The sequence below is a fragment of the Apium graveolens genome, chromosome 1 (assembly GCF_009905375.1).
Source record: "Apium graveolens cultivar Ventura chromosome 1, ASM990537v1, whole genome shotgun sequence".
In the NCBI taxonomy this organism is placed as follows: Eukaryota; Viridiplantae; Streptophyta; class Magnoliopsida; order Apiales; family Apiaceae; genus Apium; species Apium graveolens.
Window position 1 is genome coordinate 197,777,033 of NC_133647.1, and position 27,302 is coordinate 197,804,334.

The 27,302-nt window shown below is 33.3% G+C and overlaps 2 protein-coding genes across 2 annotated transcripts; both read right to left on the minus strand.

Annotated features, from left to right (window-relative positions):
• Window positions 1–15,523: 15,523 nt before the first annotated feature.
• LOC141715247 (glutathione S-transferase T3-like) lies at window positions 15,524–16,051 on the minus strand. The gene has a single exon (XM_074518722.1). It carries the CDS (start codon window positions 16,049–16,051, stop codon window positions 15,524–15,526), a length of 528 nt encoding a protein of 175 aa, XP_074374823.1.
• A 235-nt stretch (window positions 16,052–16,286) lies between these two features.
• Window positions 16,287–20,729, minus strand: LOC141715252 (uncharacterized). Its single transcript, XM_074518729.1, has 5 exons — window positions 20,216–20,729; window positions 19,758–20,120; window positions 19,274–19,354; window positions 18,158–18,699; window positions 16,287–17,104 (listed from the first exon to the last, which is right to left on the minus strand). The coding sequence occupies exons 1-5, from the start codon at window positions 20,727–20,729 to the stop codon at window positions 16,451–16,453; spliced, it is 2,154 nt and encodes a 717-aa protein (XP_074374830.1). The 3' UTR covers window positions 16,287–16,450.
• Between the last annotated feature and the right edge of the window lie 6,573 nt (window positions 20,730–27,302).

The following is a 27,302-nucleotide window of genomic DNA, read 5'->3' on the forward strand; positions in this document are numbered from 1 at the left end:
ATTTATTTTAGTTTTGATTTAAAATTAATAGTCCGGAAGTGCGGGCTGTTACAGTTGGTATCAAGGGCAGACTGTTTTTTGGAGTGTATTAGGTATGTGACCAGTACATTCGGTAGGATGTGATGTTGTGGATCATAGTTTAAGTTTAACCAATAAGAGATTAGCATGCGTAGACGTTTAGGATTTTATGAGTTTGGGGACAAAATTCTTTTTAAGGAGGGTAATATGTAATATCACGTAATTTTTAGAATTAGATTAATAATAGAATGATAGAAAAAAGTATTAGAATTAGACAAGGACTAGGATTTAAAATTTAATTAGACTAATGGGCCTAAAATTTGGATCAGATTCCAATAAGAATAACTTGTAGGTTAAGAAACAGAGTTTTGTATCGTTATAAATATATCTTATTCGTCTTCCTCGCTTTTTGTATTAAAATTCGTAGGACTTTTAGGCACATAAATTAGCAGTCTTGTAAAATTCATAGTTAAGTTATCGTAAGTCAGAATTCGTTGATTTTGGATTTTTCGGAAATGTCTTTTCCTTCTTTACAACTTTCTTATTTTGTGTTTTTCAAGAAAATATTGTTTAGAGGGTCAAAAGAATAAATTCAGATCTGGTAAGTTTTCGATCGATTTTACTAGTATTTTTTTTAATTATGTGTTACATGTGTATAATTATCAAAACATGAGTTAAGTGACAATATATTTTGAAGTAATATGTATTATCGTATATATGCGTGGTGTGACAACGATAATTTCAGATTTTTGATTTGTGTCATGGTTTGTGAAAATATCAAATAAGAATTTAGGACCGCAGACACCGAATTGTAGTGACAATTTTCTGAAAATTTAGTACCGTTATCACCGGCTTGTAGTAGTCGTGGCATGATTTATGGATTTTGAATTATTGTTGTTTATGTGATTATTTGTATTGTATGCATAGAATAAGAATAAGAATATGTATCGAAAGTGTGTGTTTCGTATATCATATCGCATAGATTATCGTATTATGCTATATGTGAATATGTTGTTTGGCCTACTAGTTGGATTAATTGGTCATTTGTTGGGCTTCGTCGCTCATTCTTTTAATATTTCAGGTTTCGTCTAAGATTCGAGTTGGATATCATTGAAGTTCGAGGATTTTGAATTGGAGTAGATTGACATTTGACTTCCGTTAGCTGTACTTTTGTAATAGTGACCTTTGTAACAGACGGATTAATAAATTGTATTTATTTTAGTTTTGGTTTATAATTAATTGTCCGGAAGTGCGGGATGTTACAATTATTTTATTATTAAAATAAAAAAATAAAGTTAAAAGTAATAAAGTGATAAAATACAAATGATACAAATTTATTTTTAGTAAAGAAACAAATTTAGCATAGAAGTACAAGAACAATATGATAATATATTAAAATTCTAAAAATTTAGTATGACACCAAAATGGTATAATTTTTAAAGTTGGATTTGAGAGAAGTTTTAATAACTTTATCTTTCAAGGAAACGGAATTTCATCGTTTTACTTTAACTTCAGAATTTAAAAGAAAAATTATATAATTTTACTTTAATTCTTTAAATATTTTTGGGTGGTCACTACTAGAAATAGTAGATACGACATCGGTGCTTAGACATCGGCATCTAATGCACCCGATGTTAAAAGCCTGTTTAACATCGGTTTATCAATAAGCGATGTTGAATAGATATACTGATATCGGTTTCCCATACCAACCGTTGTCTATGTTCAAAAATAAAAAAGGTCAAATATATGTTTGGAACTTTGACATCGACTAATTTTGTTGATCGTTGTCTACGACCACTTTTAAAAAAATAAAAATTTACTTATCTTTCCCCCCCTGTTTCAAGACACTTCCCCCCTTAATTTTAACAAAAAATTTTAATTCCCCCCTTTTCCAAAATATCTCTCACCTCTTTCCCCTCTTTCTCTCCTCTCTCCCGTTACCCTCATCTCTCTCACCGTCTCTTTCATCACTCATCTCTCTCATCTCTCTTCTCTCTTTCATCACTTATCTCTCTCATCTCTCCGCTCTTTCTCTCGTACCTTAAAAATCTCACTCACTCATCTCTTTCTCTCCTGTCACATAAACCCTAATTCAAGCCCCAATTCAAATTCAAGTTTTGGAGCTTCAAATTGAGCTTCAAACTAGTAACATATATTTAAGTACAGGATTTGGAGTTTGAAAGGACATTTGGAACTTCAAGGTCTTCGAGCATCTGTAGGTTTACAGATCTTTAGAGCTTGGAGCTTTTCTGGAGGTATATTCTCATTTTTACATCTCTTCTTTTGTGGATGTATATAAGAAACATTATGCTTGTTTTTTTGGGGGTTTTATGTATTGTTGTTGGGGTTTGGTGATAAATAAAAGAAATAGATTTCTTGATTTTTGGAGGATTTATGTTCTGTTTTTTTGGGGGTTTGGTGACAAATAAGAGAAAGAAGCATTGTTACTGGACGTAGTAAGCGTGTACACCAACGTCTTGGTTCGATCTTGGAACATTAGTTGAAGATACTCCTGTTGCGATTTGATCAACATGACTTTTTGAAAGTTTTTCCTTGTTTCCTTTAAAGAAGTAGTTTTTGTGTTTTTTAATTGTTTTTTTTATCATGTATTGTTTTTTTTATTAAAAGAATTTTTTTTTGCCTTTCTTGTGTTAGTTATAATTGCCTTATGTATGTGATTTGTATTGTAATAGAATTGTACTTGTGTGTAAGATTACCCTATATATCATGTATGTTTATGTTATGAAGTGTAGTTGACAGATAGTTGTGGGTGAGGGGGAGTAATGTTGTATCCTTTTGTTAGGATTAAGGTAAAATGTTGGTTTATTGTTATATAGTGGTACATATGTCACTGCAAATGGTGCAATATAGTGGTACATATGTCACTGCAAATGGTTCTAGCAATTTATTTTGATGTGTTAATGCTTGCAGATATCGGTTGAGGTCTAACGTTGAGACTGAGAGTGCCAGAGAGGAGTTTTTATGTTGGCAGCGTTTTGGTGGAAAACTAAGTAAATATGAACGTACAAATGAACAAAGGCTTATGAAATAGGTTTCGGTGGAGCAGTTGATCGTTTGGGTAGTTCAACTGCACGGTGGCATCTTTTCAGCTGATACTACAGGTTAGTTTCCTTTACCCTTAATACTTCTTTGGGTTGATCAAGGTCCAGGTGGACAATGACAACCTAACTAATTAACATGATGACTAGAGCGCTTTTTGTAAGCCACACTACTAGATTAGCAACAATTAAGAGTTGTTTCCGTCTACTTGCTGCATCAAAAACTGAATCACAAGCATCTAATAAAATACCCGTTTTGAGTCAGATTTGTAATCTGCATACCTTATACTTTGCATAAATATAGGGGGAAAATCCGTATGGTTTATCTAATACATAATATATTGATGTGAATGCAACTTTTGTCAATTATTGTTCTACATTATTCATTCAGGGTGAGGCGCCACTCAATTTCGGTTTTTGTCGGTGATGAAAGTGGAATGATAAATCGGATTGCAGGAGTCTTTGCACGAAGAGGGTATAACATCGAGTCTCTTGTTGTTGGCTTGAATCAAGACAAGGCTCTCTTTACTATAGTTGTATCAGGTACTGAAAAGGTGTTATAACAAGTGATGGAACAACTACAGAAGCTTGTTAATGTTTTGAAGGTCGTAAAGCTAATATTCGTATGTAGTTGCAGTATATGTTAGTATTTACATTCTTCAGTTCTAGACAATTGATAACCTTTATGATTTATTAACCAGGTTGAAGATCTTTTACAAGAGCACAGGTAGAACGTGAACTAATGCTCATAAAGATTAATGCTGACCCAAAGTATCGGGAAGAGGTAATTTCTACTGATGCTGCTAAAAAATATACATTATTATGAACAACAGGATAATGAAGTTGCTTTATGTAGTTCCCTATCATTTTACAACCCTTCTTATTCTCTCTGTTTCACTAGAGCTATTTCTGTTTATGCTTTAAGTCATATGGATAATAAAGTTTCTTTGACACTGCTCATTCCATTGCTAGGTAATCCTGATACAGGATATATATTGTAAACTTGATATCATAAAGTTTACTTGGATTCTATATACGTTAACTAATTAAACTAAATAACAGATAGTATTGCAGGAAAGAGGAGAAAGCACATCACGTCATGGACGAGCTACATTCTATTTGTTACTTTTCCAGGTAATTATCTGCTCTTCATCCTAATGCAATTATGCATTAGTATTATTTCTAGAGCCTTATATTCATCCTAACGCAATTTAGCTTCTTTTCTTAATGTCCAATATCTTTATTATGTTGTGCTCATATGTTTGGACTTTCATGCTACTGGTTTACATTTTTACTAATTTATTTGTTCACGTTTTACTTCTCAGGATTTGGAGGTTGTGGTTCTGCTAATTCTCATACCTCTCATTTCAAAAAACTCTTCCAAAGGAGGGGTAAAATATTATATTTTGCTTAGCTTGTCTACTCTATTTCTGTGATATATGTAGATCTAATACTCATATCCAGTTCAACACAACCATTTCCTTCATTAACATGTGAAGTAGTTGAAACTGTAAGATCCTCTTCTTCATCATCTGCCAAATATTTCCTCTTTGAATTAGCCTATTTTTTTATTAAAAATAAGATCAAATACTTTATAGTGAGTAACAAAAGTAAATTCACTGGTTGTGTAAATTGACAAAAAGGAAGCATTCATCAACACATTGTAATAACAAGATATGATTGCATAAAAAACATTTAATAAGGATAGGCTTATAAGTGTATGATTATACCAAAAGTCCGAGTATTTTCAGTTGGGCATCATCCCTGCGAAATTTCATTTTGTTTTTCCATAAGAGCTTTTGAATATCTTTTCTCAGTCCGTTAGTCTCAGATTCCCTTGTCCCTTAGTCAATTATAGCTACAGCTTCACGTAAACGTTTGTTTTTAATATTTTCAGAGGAAAAAATCAGAGGGTTAAAGCTATTGGATCAAATGGATAAGTAAATGACACTAATATCCACCTATCAGATGTTTCTTCAGACGTGGGACAGGTAATTGATTCAGCAGGAATTTGCAAAGGCCTTCTGTCTATGATTTCTAAGTTCATGTATCAAGGTCTATCAGTCACTGATTTAGGTATCATCGGCCTGCAGGGATGATTTGCTGCTCTTTGGTTTGATCATGCATAAGTCATGCTCTTATTTAGTTTGTCGGAATTGGGTTGGTTGGCTAAATTGGATGGAGTTGTCGGAATTTAAGAATAGGGTACTTAAAAATTAGTATTGTATGAGTTGCCTAATGAAATGCTTGTATTTTATTTGAAATGTATAGTATGATATGAGTAATATTTTGGTATTAGACTTGTAATTTGGATGAGTACCTTTATGTTTCTGTTTGCATGTTTTTTGTTGGATGTTGCATTATTTTGGTTCCCTGTGGCTGTAAATAGTACCAGGATGGCATGCAATTTACAGAACATTAACATCACAATGGTACATGTAAATCGATATAAAAAATGTACAAAAGACATCATATGAAATAATATTAAATAAAAAAGAACTAAAAAACCCGATGTGTAATAGTCATTTGACATCGGTTCTGAAAAAAACTCAATATATTTTAAGTCAAATAACATCGGTTATAGAATTTGGCTTATGTTAAACAAAAATATTTAACATCAGTTTTGTGAAGAACACTCATATCTTATTCATCATTTCATATCGGAGGCTAATTTAACCGATGTCTGATCAGACATTTCACATCGGGCAACTAATCTAACCGATGTCTAGTCTGGCATGTCACATCGGTTTGTTCGAAAGAATTTTAATAAATGCCTTTTAGAGCTTGTAGGTTTTAAGTTTTAATGGATAAATACCTCATAATATACTCATATTCACCTAGAAATACTGTAATATAAGCTTAAATTTGATACAAAGACATCACATTTAATCTTAAAACCGATGTATAGCACTGTAATAGACATCGGCTATTAACCGATGTCAAAGACTGATGACATTTAACATCACACGCGAAGACATCGGTTCAGATTTTTATTAACATCAGTTCTGAACCGATGTCTGATCCCATATTTCTAGTAGAGGGTATTGTATAAATTTTGAAAAATACAAAAAGAATCAGTAGTAATTAAAAATTGTGATCATAATAACAACAATTCACAACAGTGTTTGCATGTGTTTGCGAAATTTTACCAAACAAAATTTTAGTTTTCAAGTGGTCGAATAGTTTGTAGTTTATTCAGTGCTACTATCCCAGGTTGCAGTGTACTTCTCAGACAAGGCAGTGCCATGACTTCTTGATAATAATGTTCTAGAATTAACAAGTGTTTTTGGGATGATTTGAACAAACATTGTAACTTTGTAAGTTGAAGTATTTTTGCTTCTAGGACTTCAAACTTAGATTGTTTAAAATCTGATAGTGAATTAAACCAGTCTGCAAAAGTGCCAATGTACAAGTCTGATGAGTGATGGTCCCAGTTTGCTCGTAGCGATTCAGAAGTCTGTTCACAGACTGAAGTCTGTTATGCATCAAGTATAAGGTACAAAAATGGACTTTTCGTTATTCTCCAACATTTCTTGTATAGTTCTATACCATCTAACTGAGTTTGTTACCTCAGAAAGAATCGAAAGGCAATAATTAGCATGTCATATCTGCAAGAGGCCATGGCCATCTTATTAGTGTACAGAGATAGCAAAACGAAAAATGCTTATCATTATGGATATGCGGAGATTATAATGTAGTATAGACGTAGGTATTTAAAGCGAAAACCGTCCCAATCATTGTTAGATATTTTAGTGTAATTGGATTAACTAGTTGACCAATGTGATTGTAATATTTCATCAAACAAGTCGGGAGAGTGCGGAGTGCATGCTTGTTTGAGTTTATTATGATTTTCGGTATTGGCGGGGGTTCGTGTTAATGTGAAAAGACATGTTTTTTAGACACAATCGCATACCTCAAAGGATGTGTCTTGGGACATGTCTTTTGGACATGTATGGATGTGTCTTAGGACATATCTTTTGGACATGTATGGATGTGTCTTAGGACATGTCTTTTGGACATGTAAGGATGTGTCTTAGGACATGTCTTTTGGACATGTATGGGTGTATCTTAGGACATGTCTTTTGGACATATATGGATGTGTCTTAGGACATGTATGGACGTGTCTTATGACATGTCTTTTGGACACCTATATAATACTTGCAACAGATTTGGTCATTGAGATAGAAAAAATAAAAGGTTGGTTGTTGAATTTACACAAAATACATCATTCTCTATTCTTATATACTGATTTTATCCGGTTGAAAAGTTTGGATAACCATCAAATTGTTTCAATCTGAAATTGTTTGTCAAGACTTCAGAATAATCCAAGTTATCCTCAATTTTTCTACAACAAAGATTGAAACAAATTTATTTTCTGAAGATGGCGAACAACGAATCTGTAAAAGACATGACTAGCAAGTTTGCAAAACTAGACAAGTTTGAGGAACATGACTTTAGAAGATGGCAAAAGAAGATGCATTTCTTGTTAACCACATTAAAAATTGTGTACGTTTTGAGTACTCCAATGCCAGAAATGATTGAGGAAACTGTAGAACAGACTAGAAGACGCTGCAAATGGGAGAATGATGACTATATCTGTCGGGGTCACATCTTGAACGGTATGTCTGATTCTCTTTTTGATATATACCAAAATGTTGAGTCTGCAAAAGAATTGTGGGATTCCCTTGAATCCAAGTACATGGCTGAAGATGCTTCTAGCAAAAAGTTTCTGGTTAGTAATTTTATTAACTATAAAATGGTTGATACTAGACCGGTCATGGAATAGTGTAATGAACTGTTAAGGATTTTGGGACAGTTTGTTCAACACGACATGAAAATGGATGAATCCATTTCGGTTTCTAGTGTTATAGACAAACTGCCACCCTCGTGGAAAGATTTCAAACACACCCTGAAATATAATAAGGAAGATATGACTTTGGTTGAACATGGAAGTCACTTCAGAATTGAAAAGGCTTTAAGGGCTCAAGAAATTGAGAATAATCTTAAGGGAAAGAATCAAGTCGGTAACTCTTCTGTAAATATGGTTGAAGATGGTGGATCTTCTAAGAATTCAAATAAAGACAATGGTAAGAAGAGAAAGTTTAAAGGAAATAACAATACCTCTTCCAACAAGAAACCAAAATTGGCATATTGGAAGTGTGGCAAACCTGGTCATTTCAAGAAGGATTGCCGGGTTGGTAAAGGCAAGCATAACGCTGGTCCAAGTGGATCTAAGGATCCAGAAAAGCAACAAGGTCCGATTTTAGTACAAAATTATAATTCTGGGCAGAATTATGTGTCACTAATATCTGAGACATTTTATGTGCAGGATGATAATGTTGCATGGTGGATTGATTCTGGAGCAACAAGTCATGTGTGTAAAGATCTTCGTTGGTTTGAAGATTTTCAACCAATCGAAGATGGATCTATGTTAAAGATGGGAAATGTTGCAACTGAACCAATCAAAGGACTAGGAAATGTAAAGTTTGTTTTTACTTCTGGAAAATATGTATTATTAAATAATGTGTTGTATGTTCCTGAAATTCGAAAGAATCTCTTGTCTGGTGTTGTATTGAATAATTGTGGTTACAAACAAGTGTATGAAAGTGACAAGTATATCTTGTCCAAGCATGGTACTTTTGTTGGCTTTGGTTATTTATGTAATGGCATGTTTATGTTGAATGTTAATGTCTCATTTGATGATGAATCTGCTTGTATGGCTTCTAATAGTGCTACCAATAATTCGAATAAATCTAAATTGTGGCATGCTAGACTGGGACATGTACATTATAAAAGAATAAAGGATATGTCTAAAATGAGTCTCATACCTGCTATTGATATAAACAACGAGAAATGTAAAACATGTATGTTAACTAAGATAACCAGAAAGCCTTTCAAGGACGTAAACAGAATATCTGAAGTGTTGGAACTGATACATAACGATTTATGTGATTTTCATGCTGCACCTTCGTTGGGAAATTAAAAATATGTCATTACATTTATTGACGATGCATCTAGATATTGCTATGTTTATTTATTGAATACTAAGGATGAAGCTCTTGATAAATTTAAATTCTATAAAGAAGAAGTAGAGCTACATAAAAGTACTATGATTTAAAATCTGTGTACTGATAGAGGAGGTGAGTATTATGATCCAGTATACTTTCAATCTACTGGTATAATACATCAAACCACTGCTCCTTATACACCACAACAAAATGGTGTGGCAGAAAGGAAGAATAGGACTTCGAAAGAGATGGTTAATTCCATGTTATCCTATTCGGGTTTGAATGAAGGTTTTTGGGGTGAGGCTATGTTAACAACCTGTTATTTGTTGAATAGGATTCCTACTAAGAGGAATAAATTTACCCCTTATGAACTTTGGTATAAAGAGCCACCAAAATTGAGTTTTCTGAGAGTTTGGGGATGTAGAGCAGTTGTAAGGCTCACTGAACCCAAAAGGAGAAACTTGGGTGAAAGAGGTTTAGATTGTATTTTTGTGGGGTATGCTGAGCATTCCATTGCATATAGGTTTTATGTATTAGAATCTAATGATTATGTATCTGTGAATACAATTATCGAGTCAAGAGATGTTAACTTTGATGAAAATAGATTTACATCTATACCTAGACCAAGTGACATGATTCAGAATTCTTTCAGTAGGAACCCGGTTCAAACTGAAGATGTTCATGGACCTTCTGAACCAAGGAGAAGCTTTAGAGCTAGAAAAAACAAATCATTTGGACCCGATTTTCAACTTTATTTGGTTGAAGGTTCAAGAGATGAGGTTGAGATTGAGTATGAGTACCAATATTATTTTATTATTGAGGAGGATCCAAAAACATTTAATGAAGCAATGACATCAAGGGATGTTGCATTCTGGAAAGAAGCTATTCAGGATGAGATGGATTCTATCATGAATAATAACACATGGGAATTGAGTGATCTACCTCCTGGCTGTAAAGCATTAGGACACAGATGGATCTTCAAAAGAAAAATGAGAGTGGACGGTACCATAGACAAATTTAAAGCCAGATTGATTATACAAGGCTTTAGGCAAAAAGAAGGGATTGATTACTTTGATACTTATGCTCCTGTTGCTAGGATTTCTACTATCAGGTTGTTGATAGCACTTGCATCTATACACAACCTTGTAATTCATCAGATGGATGTAAAAACTGCATTCTTGAATGGTGAATTAGATGAGGAGATTTATATGAAACAACCAGAAGGGTTTGTTATGCCTGGTAGTGAGCACAAAGTGTGTAAATTGAAGAAATCTTTGTGTGGTCTTAAACAAGCACCAAAAGATTGGCATCAAAAATTTGATAGTGTGGTTTTGTCTAATGGTTTTCTTCTTAACCAAGCAGACAAATGTGTATATAGCAAGTTTGATGCTTCTGGTAAAGGAGTTATAATTTGCTTATACGTAGATGATATGTTGATTTTTGGTACTAACCAAAATCAAGTGGATAAAACCAAGAAATTTTTGTCATCTAATTTTGACATGAAAGACTTGGGAGAGGCTGAGGTGATTCTTGGTATAAAGATCAAGCGTACGAAAAATAGTATTTCAATTTCTCAATCTCATTATATTGAGAAGATTCTGAAAAGATTTAACTTTAATAATTGTTCTCCAGTTAGCACTCCTATTGATCCAAGTCTTAAGCTAGTATCTAGTAAAGGAGTTGTAGTATCTCAACTTAAATTCTCAAGAGCGATTGGTAGCCTCATGTATGCCATGATAAGCACTAGGATAGATATAGCCTATGTTGTTGGTAAGCTTAGTAGGTTTACTAGCAAACCAAGTTCACATCATTGGCAAGCTTTAAGCCGAGTGTTCAAGTACTTAAAAGGAACCATGGATTATGGTTTGACTTATACTGGTTTTCCTTCGATTCTTGAAGGTCATTCAGATGCAAGTTAGATTTTTGATAAAGAAGATCATTCTTCCATGAGTGGTTGGGTATTCCTTCTTGGGGGATGAGCTATTTCTTGGGCATTAAAAAAAACAGAGTTGCATTACTAACTCAACAATGGAATCTGAGTTTGTAGCATTATCAGCTGCTGGTAAAGAAGCTGAATGGCTAAGAAATCTGATTTATGAAATTCCATTGTGGCCTAAACCGATATCTCCCATATCTATCAGATGTGATAGTGAGTCTGCCTTGGCTAATGCTTATAGAGAAGTGTACAAAGGCAAGTCTAGACACTTAGGTGTTAGACACAGCATGATTCGAGAGCTTATCATGCATGGTGTTATATCAGTGGAGTTTATAAGAACTCAACATAATTTAGCCGATCATTTGATCAAAGGGTTGAGAAGAGATCTTGTGTACAAATCGGCTGTAGGGGTGGGATTAAAGTCCATCTAAAATTTCTCATGTTGAGATACCCAATTCCCATCTAATATGACATTAGATGTTGAATTCAATGCGGAAAGCTTAACATCTAGAGATTGGAACACATTAATAGTATCATCCCAATGTATGTGTTCAGACCTGCAAGTTGAGGAGGTTGAAGTTTATCTTCTTAATAGTTCTTTTGAAAAATTGCATATGCAGGTGCAAGAATAAAAGAGCTACCTATGTGAGCATGAAGTTTAGCCGCTTCAAGAAGTTAGGACTTGACTTTATTATGCTTATGAAGGATTAGGACACAAGGCTAGTAAAAGATAGTGTCAAGTGAGAACATTTGAGAATGTAAATTTATGTGTATATTATCTTCATGTATTCATTATGAATAATAAAGGTTCAATCAATTGTGATACCTTAATATTCGAATATCTGGAATGTGTAATATACTAATATGAAATTCAATCATCATGATATTTCATTTATGCATAACTTTGTTGTTTGTTGTGATTTTGTTTAGTTAATCATGGATTACGCTAAAATGGGGGAGGATTATTAGATATTTTAGTGTAATTGGATTAACTAGTTGACCAATGTGATTGTAATATTTCATCAAACAAGTCGGGAGAGTGCGGAGTGCATGTTTGTTTGAGTTTATTATGATTTTCGGTATTGGCGGGGGTTCGTGTTAATGTGAAAAGACATGTCTTTTAGACACAACCGCATACCTCAAAGGATGTGTCTTAGGACATGTCTTTTGGACATGTATGGATGTGTCTTAGGACATGTCTTTTGGACATGTATGGATGTGTCTTAGGACATGTCTTTTGGACATGTATGGATGTGTCTTAGGACATGTCTTTTGAACATGTATGGATGTGTCTTAGGACATGTATGGACGTGTCTTAGGACATGTCTTTTGGACACATATATAATACTTGCAACAAATTTGGTCATTGAGATAGAAAAAATAAAAGGTTGGTTGTTGAATTCACACAAAATACATCATTCTCTGTTCTTATATTCTGATTTTATCCGGTTGAAAAGTTTGGATAACCACCAAATTGTTTCAATCTGAAATTATTTGTCAAGACTTCAGAATAATCCAAGTTATCCTCAATTTTTCTAAAACAATCATAAGATGTTTATCCGAAATGATGACTAACTTTCTCACGCTTCCATTTTTTTACTTGTTTTACAATCATACATCGTCTTAAACAATGGAATAGTAATGGATGAAAAGAAAGTGGAACAGATGATGCAAACGATCATAGCAAGGCTAGGTGAATGAGAGATAGCGGCCTGGTGAATGAGAGATAACACGACTTGTACTCCTGCTATTAAGGTCAAAATCATTGCCATTACTGAAACAATGTTGAGTCCTGTTGATGCAACATTGAATTTGAAACTTGGTTAGGATTATCAGACAATGATGAAATAAAGCAGATATATAGAGAAGTTATTGATAGTGTAAGAGCTTCATTTGATACCATAAATATTTTGAAAGCCCTTTTCTTTGAAAGAAGGACCTGCTCTTCCTCTGGTTCTCTGCTTTGATGTTATCCTCTCGGCATGGTAAATCCTACGATAAAAGTCATTTTATTAATTGTCAAAAAATTACTTAAAATGTAATCACTTCAATTTATCAAAAGATATTTTACTTTATTTTTTTATTCCTATCAACAACTCAAATAATTTAACTATCTGAGTATAATTGCATTGCCATAACTGAGGATAGTGTTGTTTAATTTTAACAACAGATCTTATTAAGGAGTCTAAACTTGTATGATTTCATTAGAATGCTCTGGTTCTCGTACAATTATCGGATGGACTAATGATAATGACTAATGAGAGTACTATGAGACTATGACTAAAACTTCACGTTTCTTGGGATGATTTATAAGCGGATTAACGGAAGTGTTCATGTTACGACTCTTACCCATATTGGCTATACTTAACATTGAATCAAACCAGTTACGGAAAATGGCAATGCATAAGTCAGTTGACCTGATTTAGGGCATGTTTGGCAGCCCACTTATAAGCCATATAAGCCCCGTAACAGCTTATTGACGAGTGTTTGTCGACCTAACTTATAATTAAGCTGAATATATAACTTATAAGCTGATAAGTTTAATGTTAGTATTGACGCAGTTTTTTCAACTTATTTTGATTTTTTGCTGATTTATTAACCTAAATTTTAAAATTTATATTTTTAAATGTTAATCTGACTTAAAATTCAAGAATTTAGATAATTATATTTAATAATTATGTATTTTAATTCATTTAAGAGAAAAAAATTTCTAACTTATAAGTAAAATTATCCAAACAATTATTTAACTTATAAGTATCCTTTTACTTATCACTTATAATTCACTTATTCATTTTAAGTCGTAAGTTACTTATTGTCAGATTTCTCAAACAGACTAAGTTCGTTTAGTGCTTCACTACTCTGTCGTAATGAGGATTTTCCATTATTCTCATACATTTCTTCAATAGTGTGATATCCTCTAACTGAGCTCGTTGCCTCATAAAGAAAATGGAAATTGCTAGAGGTACAAAATGAGTTACTAAAATAGTTACAAATGTCAGATGTCACATGTTGGTTGGCTAAATATAAATGGACCCCATGCATTTACATTAATAGCACCAATTGAATTTTTTCATTGTGTCACATCACCCATGCCATATCATTTTGTGACAATTTTTTGTAACTTTTTTTTTGTGCCTCTATCATTAATCAAAGAAAAATTAGGAAGACATTAACTACCATATCAACAAACGAAAAATGATTTCTCTATGGGTATGCGAAGTTAATAGTAATGAAGTGGATATTTGAAGAAGAATTCATCTGAGTCATAAGCTTAATTAGTACTTCCCCTGTCCCTCCCAATTGTTATCGATCATTTCTGAGAGAGTGTCCGACACGCATCTTAAGATAAATATAAAATATAGTTCTATAATTTTTTTTATAATTTTCTTTTTCTGAATAAAAGTTTAAATATTCTATTTTTATTGAGAAAAAGAATTTTTTTAAAAATATATATAGAACTATACTTTCTATTCATCTTAAAATGCGTGTCGGACACTCTTTCAGAAACGATAACAATTGGGAGGGACGGAGGGAGTAGAATTTAACCATCATTCACTAGTACTCCCTCTGTTCCATTGAATTCTATACATAACTTTTTGGCACTCTTTTCAATGCTCATTTAAAACATAACTCCACAATATTTTTTTAAATTTTTTTTTCTGAATAAAAGTTTTATGTTTAACCTTTTATTCAAAAAAGAAAATTTCAAAAAAACATTATGAAACTGTATTTTATAGAAGCCTTGAAATGCGTGCAAACAGTAGACGTATAGAAACTAGAGTGACGGAGGGAGTAATTAGAAATATTTAATGATTTATCAACAACATTTGCCAAATTCTCATGTTAAAAGCTTAATGGATTCTAGAAATCAAAGGGCAAAGTAAGCCCGTCAAAAGGTATTCTATGCAAAGAGAAGAGACATGCAGTTTCAAGACATAAATATTTAATTCATACAATGCCATGACAATAAATTAAAATACATCATGAAAACTAGAAATACATTTAATAGTTGGATCTAAGAGCAGCTCCAATGTTGGGCTGCCCAACTTACCTTTTTCTGGGGTCCGCATGTGCCTCATCAAATTGGGTTGGCCAAGTGAAACAAATGGCCAACTTACTCCAATACTATGCCCATTTCCTTTAATGTGTAGGACCCAATTTATTCATATTATATTATATTTTCAAATAATTTAATTTTTATTAAAGTAATTAATTATTTTTATTCGAATTTAATTTAATTTTATTATGTTGTAATTATAGTAATAAAATTAAAGTAATTTAAAAACATCTCACACAAAAATATTAAATTTAAAGGTTACATAATAATACTAAAAATGTAAAAACAACACATGAATGAAAAACATAATTATCAAAATACATCACACAAAAGCACTAAATTTAATTGTTACAAAATAAAAATTAACGATTATTAGCGAACTGGGAAATATGGTCAACCAAATCATTTTGTAGCTGACGATGTGCCCGTTTATCACGCATCTGTATTAACGATTATTTCCCACTGATGAGCAAGCTCCGGAACTACTTAATTTTGTTCTTTTAGAACTTGCACTAGTTGTAGGAGTTCTCCATTTGGGATATCTACGAAGCTCACGCCAATGATTATCAAAGCTGGTCTTCTTCTTGTATTGAGCGAAATGAAGACTATGAGCTTTCTCAATTATGTTATCCAAGTTTGAACCACTCCCGATCATTCGTTGAGCCTTATCATAACACGATCCAAATTTTTGAGCACCTTCATTTATTCGTTGCCACCTTTTTCTCATAGCCACAGCTCCTCTTTTGATTACACCAGGATTATCTTCTTCACAATATTCCTTAATTCGCTCCCAAAAAGTTTCTGCTTTTTGATCTGTACCGATTAGTGGATCGATTGATACATTCAACCATGCACTTATTAAGAGCTTATCTTCAATCCACTTCCACTGACCAATACTTTCTCGTACATCTTCGACTTCCACACAATCATTTGGATTTTGAGAATTTGGAGGTGTAGGTTTATTTGGATTCATTTTTTGGTAGAGAAAAAACTAAATTTTTTAAGAAGATGAAAGTATGAAAAATGGGATATGAAAATATAAGATATATATAGGAACAAAATATATCCGTTAAGTTATATAACCGTTGATTGTTTACGTTGTTAATTAAACGGTCATATTACTGTAGTGTATGCATGCCAAGTCATAAAATAAAAAGTAACAAACAAAATATAAACATCAAAAGTAAAAAGTAAAAGTAAGGCAAAAAGACATTAAATTATCATAAACAATTGAAGTGGCCACTGTCCGGGAAAGTGGGCGTGCCCATTTCATTTCAATTCCTCCAATGTATATCTTATGTGCCCGTGTCAGTTTGCCTGACCCAATGGGGAGTTGGGCACTCCATTGGGACTGCTCTAATGACTAATCTTCTCAAACATTGATTTTTCTACTTTTTTTACAATCATACATCATCTTAATCAATAAAACAACAAGGGATAAAAAGAAAATAGAACAGATCATGCAAACGATCAGAGCGAGACCTGGTGAATGAGAAAGCACAACATATACACCTGCTGTAAAGGTCAAAATCATTGCAATAACAGAAACGATGTTGAGTACTATTGATGCAATATCAAACTTCGATACTTGGTGTGGATCATCATACACCGATGAAATGAAGTAGATGAAAAGGGAAGTTATTGATAGTGCAAGAGCTATTGCATCACTAACCATAAACACTTCGAAAACCTTTTTCTTTGAAAGAAGTACTAGCCCTTCCTCGGGTTCTCCACTTTGATGGTATCCCCCCGGCATGGTAAATCCTACCGTAAAAGTTACCGTAGTGATAAGTGCTGTTACTATAATTTGTGTAGTGGTCCTTTCCCGGTAAGGTTTAATCTTCTCTTTCCACTCTTGAAGCTCTTCTTTCTTAATAAGATTCATAGTTGCCCTGAATTTTATGTCTTTTAACAATCGTTTAGTTGTGTCCCCTGGTTTTTTAGAATTACTCCATCTCCTACCAATATTTATGCGCCATGACTGCCGAGTGGCCAGGGAGTCATCAAGTAAATATTTAATTTTTGCCTGCAAATCAAGGATAATGAAATAATTATATCAAACTTTTGAAATATATTATACATAGATTTATTAAAAAAACTTCTCACTTTCTTGTAATACTAATATAATAAACCCAACTTTAAAAACAATTATAGTTTGTATTTTCGGGAGAAATTGACCAAAATATCACAATTTCAGTAAAAATTATCCAAAATGTCATTTTTGAAATTATGACTACTTCACAAAGAATTATCTTTGTAGCATTTTGAAAACGGGGGACGGTTTCTGACAACGGTTTGCCAGGAAACCTTATACAACATACAGTTTTATAGCCGTTGAATGGTTAATCCAACGGTTGTTAACCGTGGAAAATGTCAGGGGTCTATAGAAATTACTTTTTTGCCCTTTGCTCACGGACCGCGAACATTATCTACGGTTGAGACTTTAAATCGTCTGTTGATGTTAATGCATGAGGCAGTCTATTTTTAGTCCCAACCGCTAACAATGTCCGCGGTTCGTGAGGGACAAAAAAGTAATATTTCTGGACCCAGACAATATCCGCGGTCCTGTGACTATTTGTTTTAATAATTCAACTGCTATAAAACTGTTTGTTGTATAAGATTTCCTGGCAAACCAGGGACCCTAGGGCAAAATATTATATCGTGTAACAATTTGTTCCCTGTTATCTTTTTACATATATACCCACGCTACATCATGTAATTTTTTTTTAAAAAAAACATACACCCACCATGCTACATGATACAGCTTTAGAGTGGAATTATGTATAACAATACTTACTATTACTTTTTCACCAATCATTTTTAAATTTAGGATTTAGGGTTTAGGCCCTAAACCCCATATGCTAAAGCTTAATGTAATTTTATATGAGATTTAGGGTCCTAAACACTAAAAATCAAAAATGTAAATTTTGGAATAAATAATTTTAAAATTTAACTGTATAATTTAATTTAATTAGAAACAAACAAGCTCGCCAAAGTGACGAACTGTCAAAGGATAGGCAAAGCAGGGTAGCAAACAAATACGAATCGGCCGAGTTTTTAAGAAAATTAGGTTACGTACCTGATCGGCCTTCACTTCTTCATGAGAATGTAACATATCTGATGGTGTCTGGTTATTTTTGTTTCTTGCCATCATATCAACCGAACTGTGTTTGATTAGCTCAGGAACAAAGCAACCCTGCTCAATAAGTAGATGGAGAGGCGTATTACCGTCTTCATCATCCTGGCCATTTAGAATCTTGTCTATACGACTTCTTGGACAATGTTCTAGAATGGTGTGTATCATCTCTTTATTGTTTTCAAGCACCGCTATGTGTAGGATGTTTCTCCTACTCTGCCTGTTAGTGTATACATTCGATGTATCTGGCAATAAATTCATCAGTAGCACTGCTGTAGAAATAAATCCTTTCTGTACTGCTAGAATAAGGGGCGGTTCTTTATTCGAGAGGCTGTAACCAACATCTTTTTGGGCACTTATGATATCCTCAATTATTTGATCAAATTTGTAAAACGCAGCATAGTGAAGCGCTGTCCAGCCTGATGTACCAGTCTTGTTGTAAGCAGCGAGATGTTTGTCATATTCCAAGAGACTATAAACAAGTTCTGAACATAGGGGAAAAAATTTAGTGGAGTCCTTAAATTAGTAGCTATCGTAAATCGGGTTTTCTAATATGTGTCCAAGGGCACAATAAGCACTAACTCTCATGAGTTTAGTGCATTTTAATTGGTCATCTAATCATAAATATTGATGGACCCCTGCATTTATAACAACTCCACCAATAAAAATGCATCAAATTCATAAAATTTAGTACTTATTGTGTGTCTTTGGACATACATTAGAAAGACCGTACATAAATTGCATATATATATTTTTTGACAATATTTACGAATTATGCATTTTTTAGCAACATGTCCATATACAAACCCAACAGGATAAAAAGAATTGTGAAACAATTTGCCATCAATACATATAGCATAGATGATGGTGCAACAAATGTGTGTTGCTATATAATGTCATGAATTTCTTTTTTCTAATTTAACGTGGGACTTAAGAGTTAGTACTAACAAATTTTCCACTATTAACAGAGCAGTTTTGGATAGTCATACTCTCTCGAAAAAGAACGTATTCCAAGCATCACTCATTACGCGTTAGCGATATTCGTCCACTGAAATTTACCGGACAATGTGAAGATAAAACTCACATTTTCCAATTTCAGTCCACCTGCTCTCTCAAAGTCACAAAATTGTAAATTGTAGTCTGAGAAAATACATAACAGATTACTGTAAATTGCAGTATTTTTCTTCGTTCCTGGTTTTGTAAACCAGATACTTCCTCAATCCCACTCATTGTTTTATATGTTTTTTTTTATATATTTTTTACTCATACTTGACTTACATTTTAAGACTATTATAAAGTATAGTTTCATAATTTATTTTCAAAATTTTCTTTTTTCTGTATAAAAATTTGAACAATATATTTTTACTTAGAAGAAATAAAAATTTTAAAAAAATTTAGACAACTACATTTTGCAAGAGTTTTAAGGCGGGTGTTGAGGAGAAATACGAAAGTGAAAGTGGGGAGTAGGATTTGAGCCGGTACATTAAAACAATGGAAGCTGAAAATATTTTTATGACAAGACAGGTGAAGAAATATTGTGTACCTTTATGACCCTCTTCAATAGCTTCAATTAAAAGGACATGACAGTGTCGTCTTCCATGTTTTCCGTATATTTCAAGGAGTATCTTGACGACATCCTTGTACCCTTCTCTTGATGCTGTGCAGATTAAAGACTTGAGATCACTATCTTTACTTGTAGTTGGATGTTCATATGCCGGATCTTCTTCTAAAATCAACTTAACCACGTCCAGGTTATTTGTCAGCACTGCTAGACTTAAGAGAGTTCGATTTTGGTGGTCAACTCTATCAAATAAAGATTTGAAATAGTTATCCGGCCCATTCTGTAACAGTGATGAACGTTTGGCCGAATCCATGAGTACCATAAATCTATCTTTGTCGGTACTTTCTGATGCAATTGAATTAAAGTCTAGGTGTTAATAGTAAAAATCAGGAAGGAAAAATGAGTGTCAGTTATTTGTACATGAATATAATCCTGCATACCGTTGTAGAATTCCTCAATAGCAGCATGGAGAGCAGAGTGCCCTTTAGGGCCATCTAACGATGGCGCTGTGCAAGTTTTACACATCATCTTCACTATATCATAGTGCCGGCGCTGAACCGCATCGTACATCGGAGTCTCACCGTCCCAATTTTGAGTATGTCGGTCATTGGGATCAGCATTTACTAACCGCTCGACAGTAGCCACAGCACCACTTCGCACAGCTTCGTGTAAGGCAGTGTTTCCCTTGTAGTCTGCTCGCCTTAAAAAATCTTCAAAATGACTTGGTGAATTAGAAGGGTCATCAGTAGTAGCTGAAGAAGGCCAAATGCGTCTAGCTGCATCGATGAGGATCTCGACCACTTCAATGTGTCCACTTCTTGCTGCATGGTGAAGTGCAGTTTGTTTATCTTTATCTACCTTAATCAACAGGTAGATAAATAAGCGAAGCCTTTTTTTAAGTGGTATATACTTTTGTTTCACTTGTTTATTGGTTTCACCGCCTTTTACTTTCATCTTTTATGATATATGTTATAACTCTAAGTTGTATTATTTTTATTCTTTTTTATTCATATATGATTAATAATTTTATATATATTATTTTAACTCATTTTTTATATTTTATAAGCCATGTTTTATTTTTATTTTTATTTTTATAGGTTTGAATCCTATTTTTAATTATATTTTATAATTAAAAGGTTCATATATTGGTCCAACTAAATATGTTCCGAAAAATATAAATTACGACAAAAAAAAACAGGTCATGTATTTAAATTGTAATATTTTAATTTAGAATTTTTTAATCTGTTGGTGAAACTCCATTTTAACCCGTTTTTTAAATTTTATAATTCATGCTCTTTTATTTTTTTTGTAGATTTGAATCCTATTTTTAATTATATTTTAAAATAATATTTTGATTTAACTTATTTTTGGTTCCACCACTTATTTTTGTACAGAATAATCGAGGCTCGAGTGCAGTAGGGGCTTTAGGCTGAAGACAATAATGTGGTTCCTACTGCTGCTTCAAAGGCATGGGAAGCCTTAGAGTTGGATAATACAAAGAATTGCCGGATATTTTCGCTTTTTTGCCTGAGCATCCTATTTTATTTTGTTGACGAAGTATTATCATGAATAAGAATATCTCCCCCTAATTAATTTTCTTGATCTAAACATGAATTTTGCTAGAAATATAAAATTCGAATTTCAAAATAAAAATCAATAAACAAACAAACGTGCATCGATCTTTATTATAATAATTTCCGATTTCATGTTACCACATTTTTAATCACTGTCATTATATTCACAGCCGTAAAACTTTATTAACTAATACTACGAAGATTCTAGAAAGAAAAGTAGTAATATTAAAAAAACTAACTATAAAGACAAAGAAAATTTACTAAACAGTTGTCAATTTATAGTTTTAAGCATACCAAATAAATAATATTTACTCCCGTCACAGTTAAATTCTATTCACTTTAATTTTTCAAAAGATATACTATTACTTTATTTTTCTGATTACTATCAACAACTCAAATAATTTGACTATAAAATAATTGCATAAGTATTCACTTTCAAGTCTATGTGTTTGCATAGCTCCAAGTCCATTAATATGTTAGGAGCTTTTTTATAAATAATATATAATGTTAGGTCACACACACTGTAGAGGGGTGAATACAGTGTAAAATACAATCAAATCGAACTTTAATATCTCAAGTAACAGAAAACAAACTTTATTGAAACAATAAACTCTGTTACAGTATGGAACTGTTACCACTCAGTGATGAATAATTATCACGAGAGCTGTTAGGGTTACAATGAATAATCTTCTCGAATATGATAATACTTTTAGTGTAAACCCTATGTCTGTGTTTATATACTACACAGTTACAAGATAATCGCTAATTGATATGGAATATAATTCTGCTTCCTAAAATATATCAACCAGATATCTTTTCTTCCAAGTATTCTATTCTTCATAGATCTCCTTCTTCATGCATATCTCCTCTTATGTTTATCTCGATCTTCTTTCCTTTAATCAGCTAATGTCCTTATATGAACGTCCTTCAGCACTTAAGTTCTGATATCCGTCTTCTGATGATTATCTCCTGATAATATAAGTACTGATATCCTTAACTCCTGACTTCCAGTAAGTACTGATTTATCCTGTTTAAGTAAGATCTAAACATAAATCATATTAGTCATGACATTATCAAATATATCTAACAATCTCCCCCAACTTGTAAATTAGCATAATATACAAGTTTAATAGATATTTGATGATGTCAAAAACATTAAGTACAAATGCATGAGAATTAGACTAGATAACTACAACTTACAGTCCTTAAAGCTTTACCAATATTTAACTTCTGATAACAGCTTCAGTCTGTACAAATATCAGAATTTAAGCAGTTGTAGATCTTGACTTGGCTTCATCTTCTGATCTCTCTGATGTCGGGAGTTGTTCTGAAATAGTTCTTCAACAAATATCTCTCAGCATATCTAAGTTCATCAATCATCCTCCTTTTAGCATCTTTAAGCTCTGCATTATCTTCACCAATTTGAAAGATTGCAGCCCTGAGATCATTAATCTTTGCTTTTCTTATATCCTGATCCAGTCTGATCAAATAAGCTTTATCAGACTCAAGATTGAATTCCACAGCCCTGTAACCCAGAAAGGTAGTTATAATTTTAGCAGTGTTGGGCTTCATTTCAACTATATCACCCTTGTGATCTCTGTACTTTGGAACATATGTGCTGTCAGACTTAACAGAATAAAGCCTTTTCTGTCTCTAAATCTGATCCTTCAAATAGTTTGCAGCACTTCCAGTCAATCTGTCATCCACTTGAAGTAAGAATAGTACATGCTCCAATTCTTCAAAATACTTCAATGGAATGGCATTTTGCCTTATATGATAAACCCTACCATCTGTCATGAAGTACAACAAGATGTGTTCTTTCAAGTAGGTATGGTAAACCATTTGTACAGATTCCAGTTGATTCAATCTCTCAGGAGTTGCTCCAATACATCTTGAAATAATATTTTGATTTAACTTATTTTTGGTTCCACCACTTATTTTTGTACGGAATAATCGAGGCTCGAGTGCAGTAGGGGCTTTAGGCTCAAGACAATAATGTGGTTCCTACTGCTGCTTCAAAGGCATGGGAAGCCTTAGAGTTGGATAATACAAAGAATTGCCGGATATTTTCGCTTTTTTGCCTGAGCATCCTATTTTATTTTGTTAACGAAGTATTATCATGAATAAGAATATCTCCCCCTAATTAATTTTCTTGATCTAAACATGAATTTTGCTAGAAATATAAAATTCGAATTTCAAAATAAAAATCAATAAATACAAACAAACGTGCATCGATCTTTATTATAATAATTTCCGATTTCATGTTACCACATTTTTAATCACTGTCATTATATTCACAGCCGTAAAACTTTATTAACTAATACTACGAAGATTCTAGAAAGAAAAGTAGTAATATTAAAAAAACTAACTATAAAGACAAAGAAAATTTACTAAACAGTTGTCAATTTATAGTTTTAAGCATACCAAATAAATAATATTTACTCCCGTCACAGTTAAATTCTATTCACTTTAATCTTTCAAAAGATATACTATTACTTTATTTTTCTGATTACTATCAACAACTCAAATAATTTGACTATAAAATAATTGCATAAGTATTCACTTTCAAGTCTATGTGTTTGCATAGCTCCAAGTCCATTAATATGTTAGGAGCTTCTTTATAAATAATATATAATGTTAGGTCACACACACTGTAGAGGGGGTGAATACAGTGTAAAGTACAATCAAATCAAACTTTAATATCTCAAGTAACAGAAAATAAACTTTATTGAAACAATAAACTCTGTTACAGTATAGAACTGTTACCACTCAGTGATGAATAATTATCACGAGAGCTGCTAGGGTTACAATGAATAATCTTCTCGAATATGATAACACTTTTAGTGTAAACCCTATGTCTGTGTTTATATACTACAGAGTTACAAGATAATCGCTAATTGATATGGAATATAATTCTGCTTCCTAAAATATATCAATCAGATATCTTTTCTTCCAAGTATTCTATTCTTCATAGAACTCCTTCTTCATGCATATCTCCTCTTATGTTTATCTCGATCTTCTTTCCTTTAATCAGCTACTGTCCTTATATGAACGTCCTTCAGCACTTAAGTTCTGATATCCGTCTTCTGATGATTATCTCCTGATAATATAAGTACTGATATCCTTAAGTCCTGACTTCCAGTAAGTACTGATTTATCCTATTTAAGTAAGATCTAAACATAAATCATATTAGCCATGACATTATCAAATATATCTAACAATCTCCCCCAACTTGTAAATTAGCATAATATACAAGTTTAATAGATATTTGATGATGTCAAAAATATTAAGTACAAATGCATGAGAATTAGACTAGATAACTACAACTTACAGTCCTTAAAGCTTTACCAATATTTAACTTCTGATAACAGCTTCAGTCTGTACAAATATCAGAATTTAAGCAGTTGTAGATCTTGACTTGGCTTCATCTTCTGATCTCTCTAATGTCAGGAGTTGTTCTGAAATAGTTCTTCAACAAATATCTCTCAGCATATCTAAGTTCATCAATCATCCTCCTTTTAGCATCTTTAAGCTCTGCATTATCTTCACCAATTTGAAAGATTGCAGCCCTGAGATCATTAATCTTTGCTTTTCTTATATCCTGATCCAGTCTGATCAAATAAGCTTTATCAGACTCAAGATTGAATTCCACAGCCCTGTAACCCAGAAAGGTAGTTATAATTTTAGCAGTGTTGGGCTTCATTTCAACTATATCACCCTTGTGATCTCTGTACTTTGGAACATATGTGATGTCAGACTTAACAGAATAAAGCCTTTTCTGTCTCTGAATCTGATCCTTCAAATAGTTTGCAGCACTTCCTGTCAATCTGTCATCCACTTGAAGTAAGAATAGTATATGCTCCAATTCTTCAAAATACTTCAATGGAATGGCATTTTGCCTTATATGATAAATCCTACCATCTGTCATGAAGTACAAAAAGATGTGTTCTTTCAAGTAGGTATGGTAAACCATTTGTACAGATTCCAGTTGATTCAATCTCTCAGGAGTTGCTCCAATACCTGGTTCACTCAAGGAAGTTGGATCATTGGTAGTGTTTTGTATTCTTCTTTCATCAGCACTTCCCAATCCAGTTTTATCTCTTGCTTCCTTTCCAGTAACTACTCTTGCTTCAAAACCACTTGCAGCAGTCTTTAAAGGTTGAGTCTGTTTTGCTTTAGTGAATCCTGGTAGGAGTGTGTTTAGTCTATCTTCTGATATCAAGTTAACTTGAGCTATATCAGAGGTTACTTGCTTATTTGAAATATCAGAACTTACTGTCTCTTGACTCTGAACAACTTGAGCCATGTCAGAGGTTGTTTTAAGAACTTTTCTTGAAGTCAAAGCAAGATCATCCTTTTCATCAGTGATTTCTTCATTCTCAGAAGGCACATAAACCTTGATAGATTCACCAACCTTTTCTTTGCCCTCGGATCTTGGATCTATCTGCGGTTGTGATTTAGCCAATGTTGTTTCAGTATTTGTCCTTTCTTTTATCACAATGCCTTTGAGTTTTGGAAGTGTCTTTTTACCAGAAGCTTCAGATTTAGATGTGACTTTCTCTGATTTTAGTCTGGCTTCTTCTTCCATTAAACTCTCCAAGTCCATTCCTGGATTTTCCTGAAGAAATAACTGTCTTGACATTTCTTCATCAAGATCTAAAAGTTCATCAGAACTTATCCTTTTACCAGTAGCAGAACTAATTCTTTTCCCAGCATCAGAACTTGTCCTGTGACTTGTGATTTCAGCTTTTCTTGATGAGAAATCTCTACCTTGACTATGACCTCTACCCATTCCAGAGTTTCCTTGATCATCCTTTTCATCATCCTTCCCTTTCAGTGTCTTGTCAGTCTTACATTTGGACTTAATTACTTTCTCCCCCTTTTTGGCATCAGCAGGTAGTAGAAGAGAGACAAGCAATTCCATTGAGGCTTGGATTTCAGTAAGTTGAGATTGCTGAGAAGCTTGATTTTTCAGAATATCATCAATCTGAGCTTGTTGTTTCTCTTGAGTCTTCTCAATATAAGCAATCCTGTCAAAGGTCGGTTGGAAGAACTTTTTCTTGTCAATTTTCTGAATTTGTTCATGTTTGATGAATTCTTCCTGAATCTTGTGTAGCTCTGTATGAGTAGTTGAATGAAGACCTTGTAGATGTTTAGTACTCAATGCAGTGACTCTAAGCTGGGTTTTGAAATCATCAGAATTTAACATTTCATCAGCTTTTGTCAAGTGCTCAGCAAGATGCTTTGCAGTTGGAACACAAGAAACTGAGTTCCATTCCTTAGTCCACTCCTGTCCTGCAGGAGTTTCACTCCAAGGCACTGGTGCTTCTCTGGTAACAAACTTCTTAACAAGTTCAGATTTAAGAACAGTTTGTTGAGGAGCATGTCCTGAAGGACCTGCTTCATCAGCATCTGCATTTGGAGCAGCATCACCAGTATCTCCAGCATTTGCAGCATCAGAACTTACAGAATCAGTATCTTCTGATAAAACAACAGTGTGAGTAGCAACGGAGGCATCAACATCCTCTAATTACTGATCTGGTTCTAAGTTCTGATCAACAGCCATATCCTGATGCTCACATATATTCTGATCATCAGCATCTAGATGCAGAGAATGTGTAGTAGATAATTTTGGAGTTTGAGCAGCATCAGTAACAGGTGTTGTTGATGGATTAGTTGCTGTTGGAGCTTCTAAGAGAATTACATCAGGCACAACCAAGGTTTGGATATCAATATCAGCACTTGTGCCTGTATTAACAGGAGATACAGATGGTGTGTTGGCCTTTTCAGGAACAACTTCCTGAGATGGAGTTGATAGAAGTAGTGACTTTAGCAGATTCCTTTTCTTGTGAGATTAGAGATTCCTGATCTCCTTCCTTAGCTGATGCTTCTTCATCATCTGAAACTGGCCTTTTTGCCCTCTGTTTCTTGTATCTCTTTGTAGATATGGATT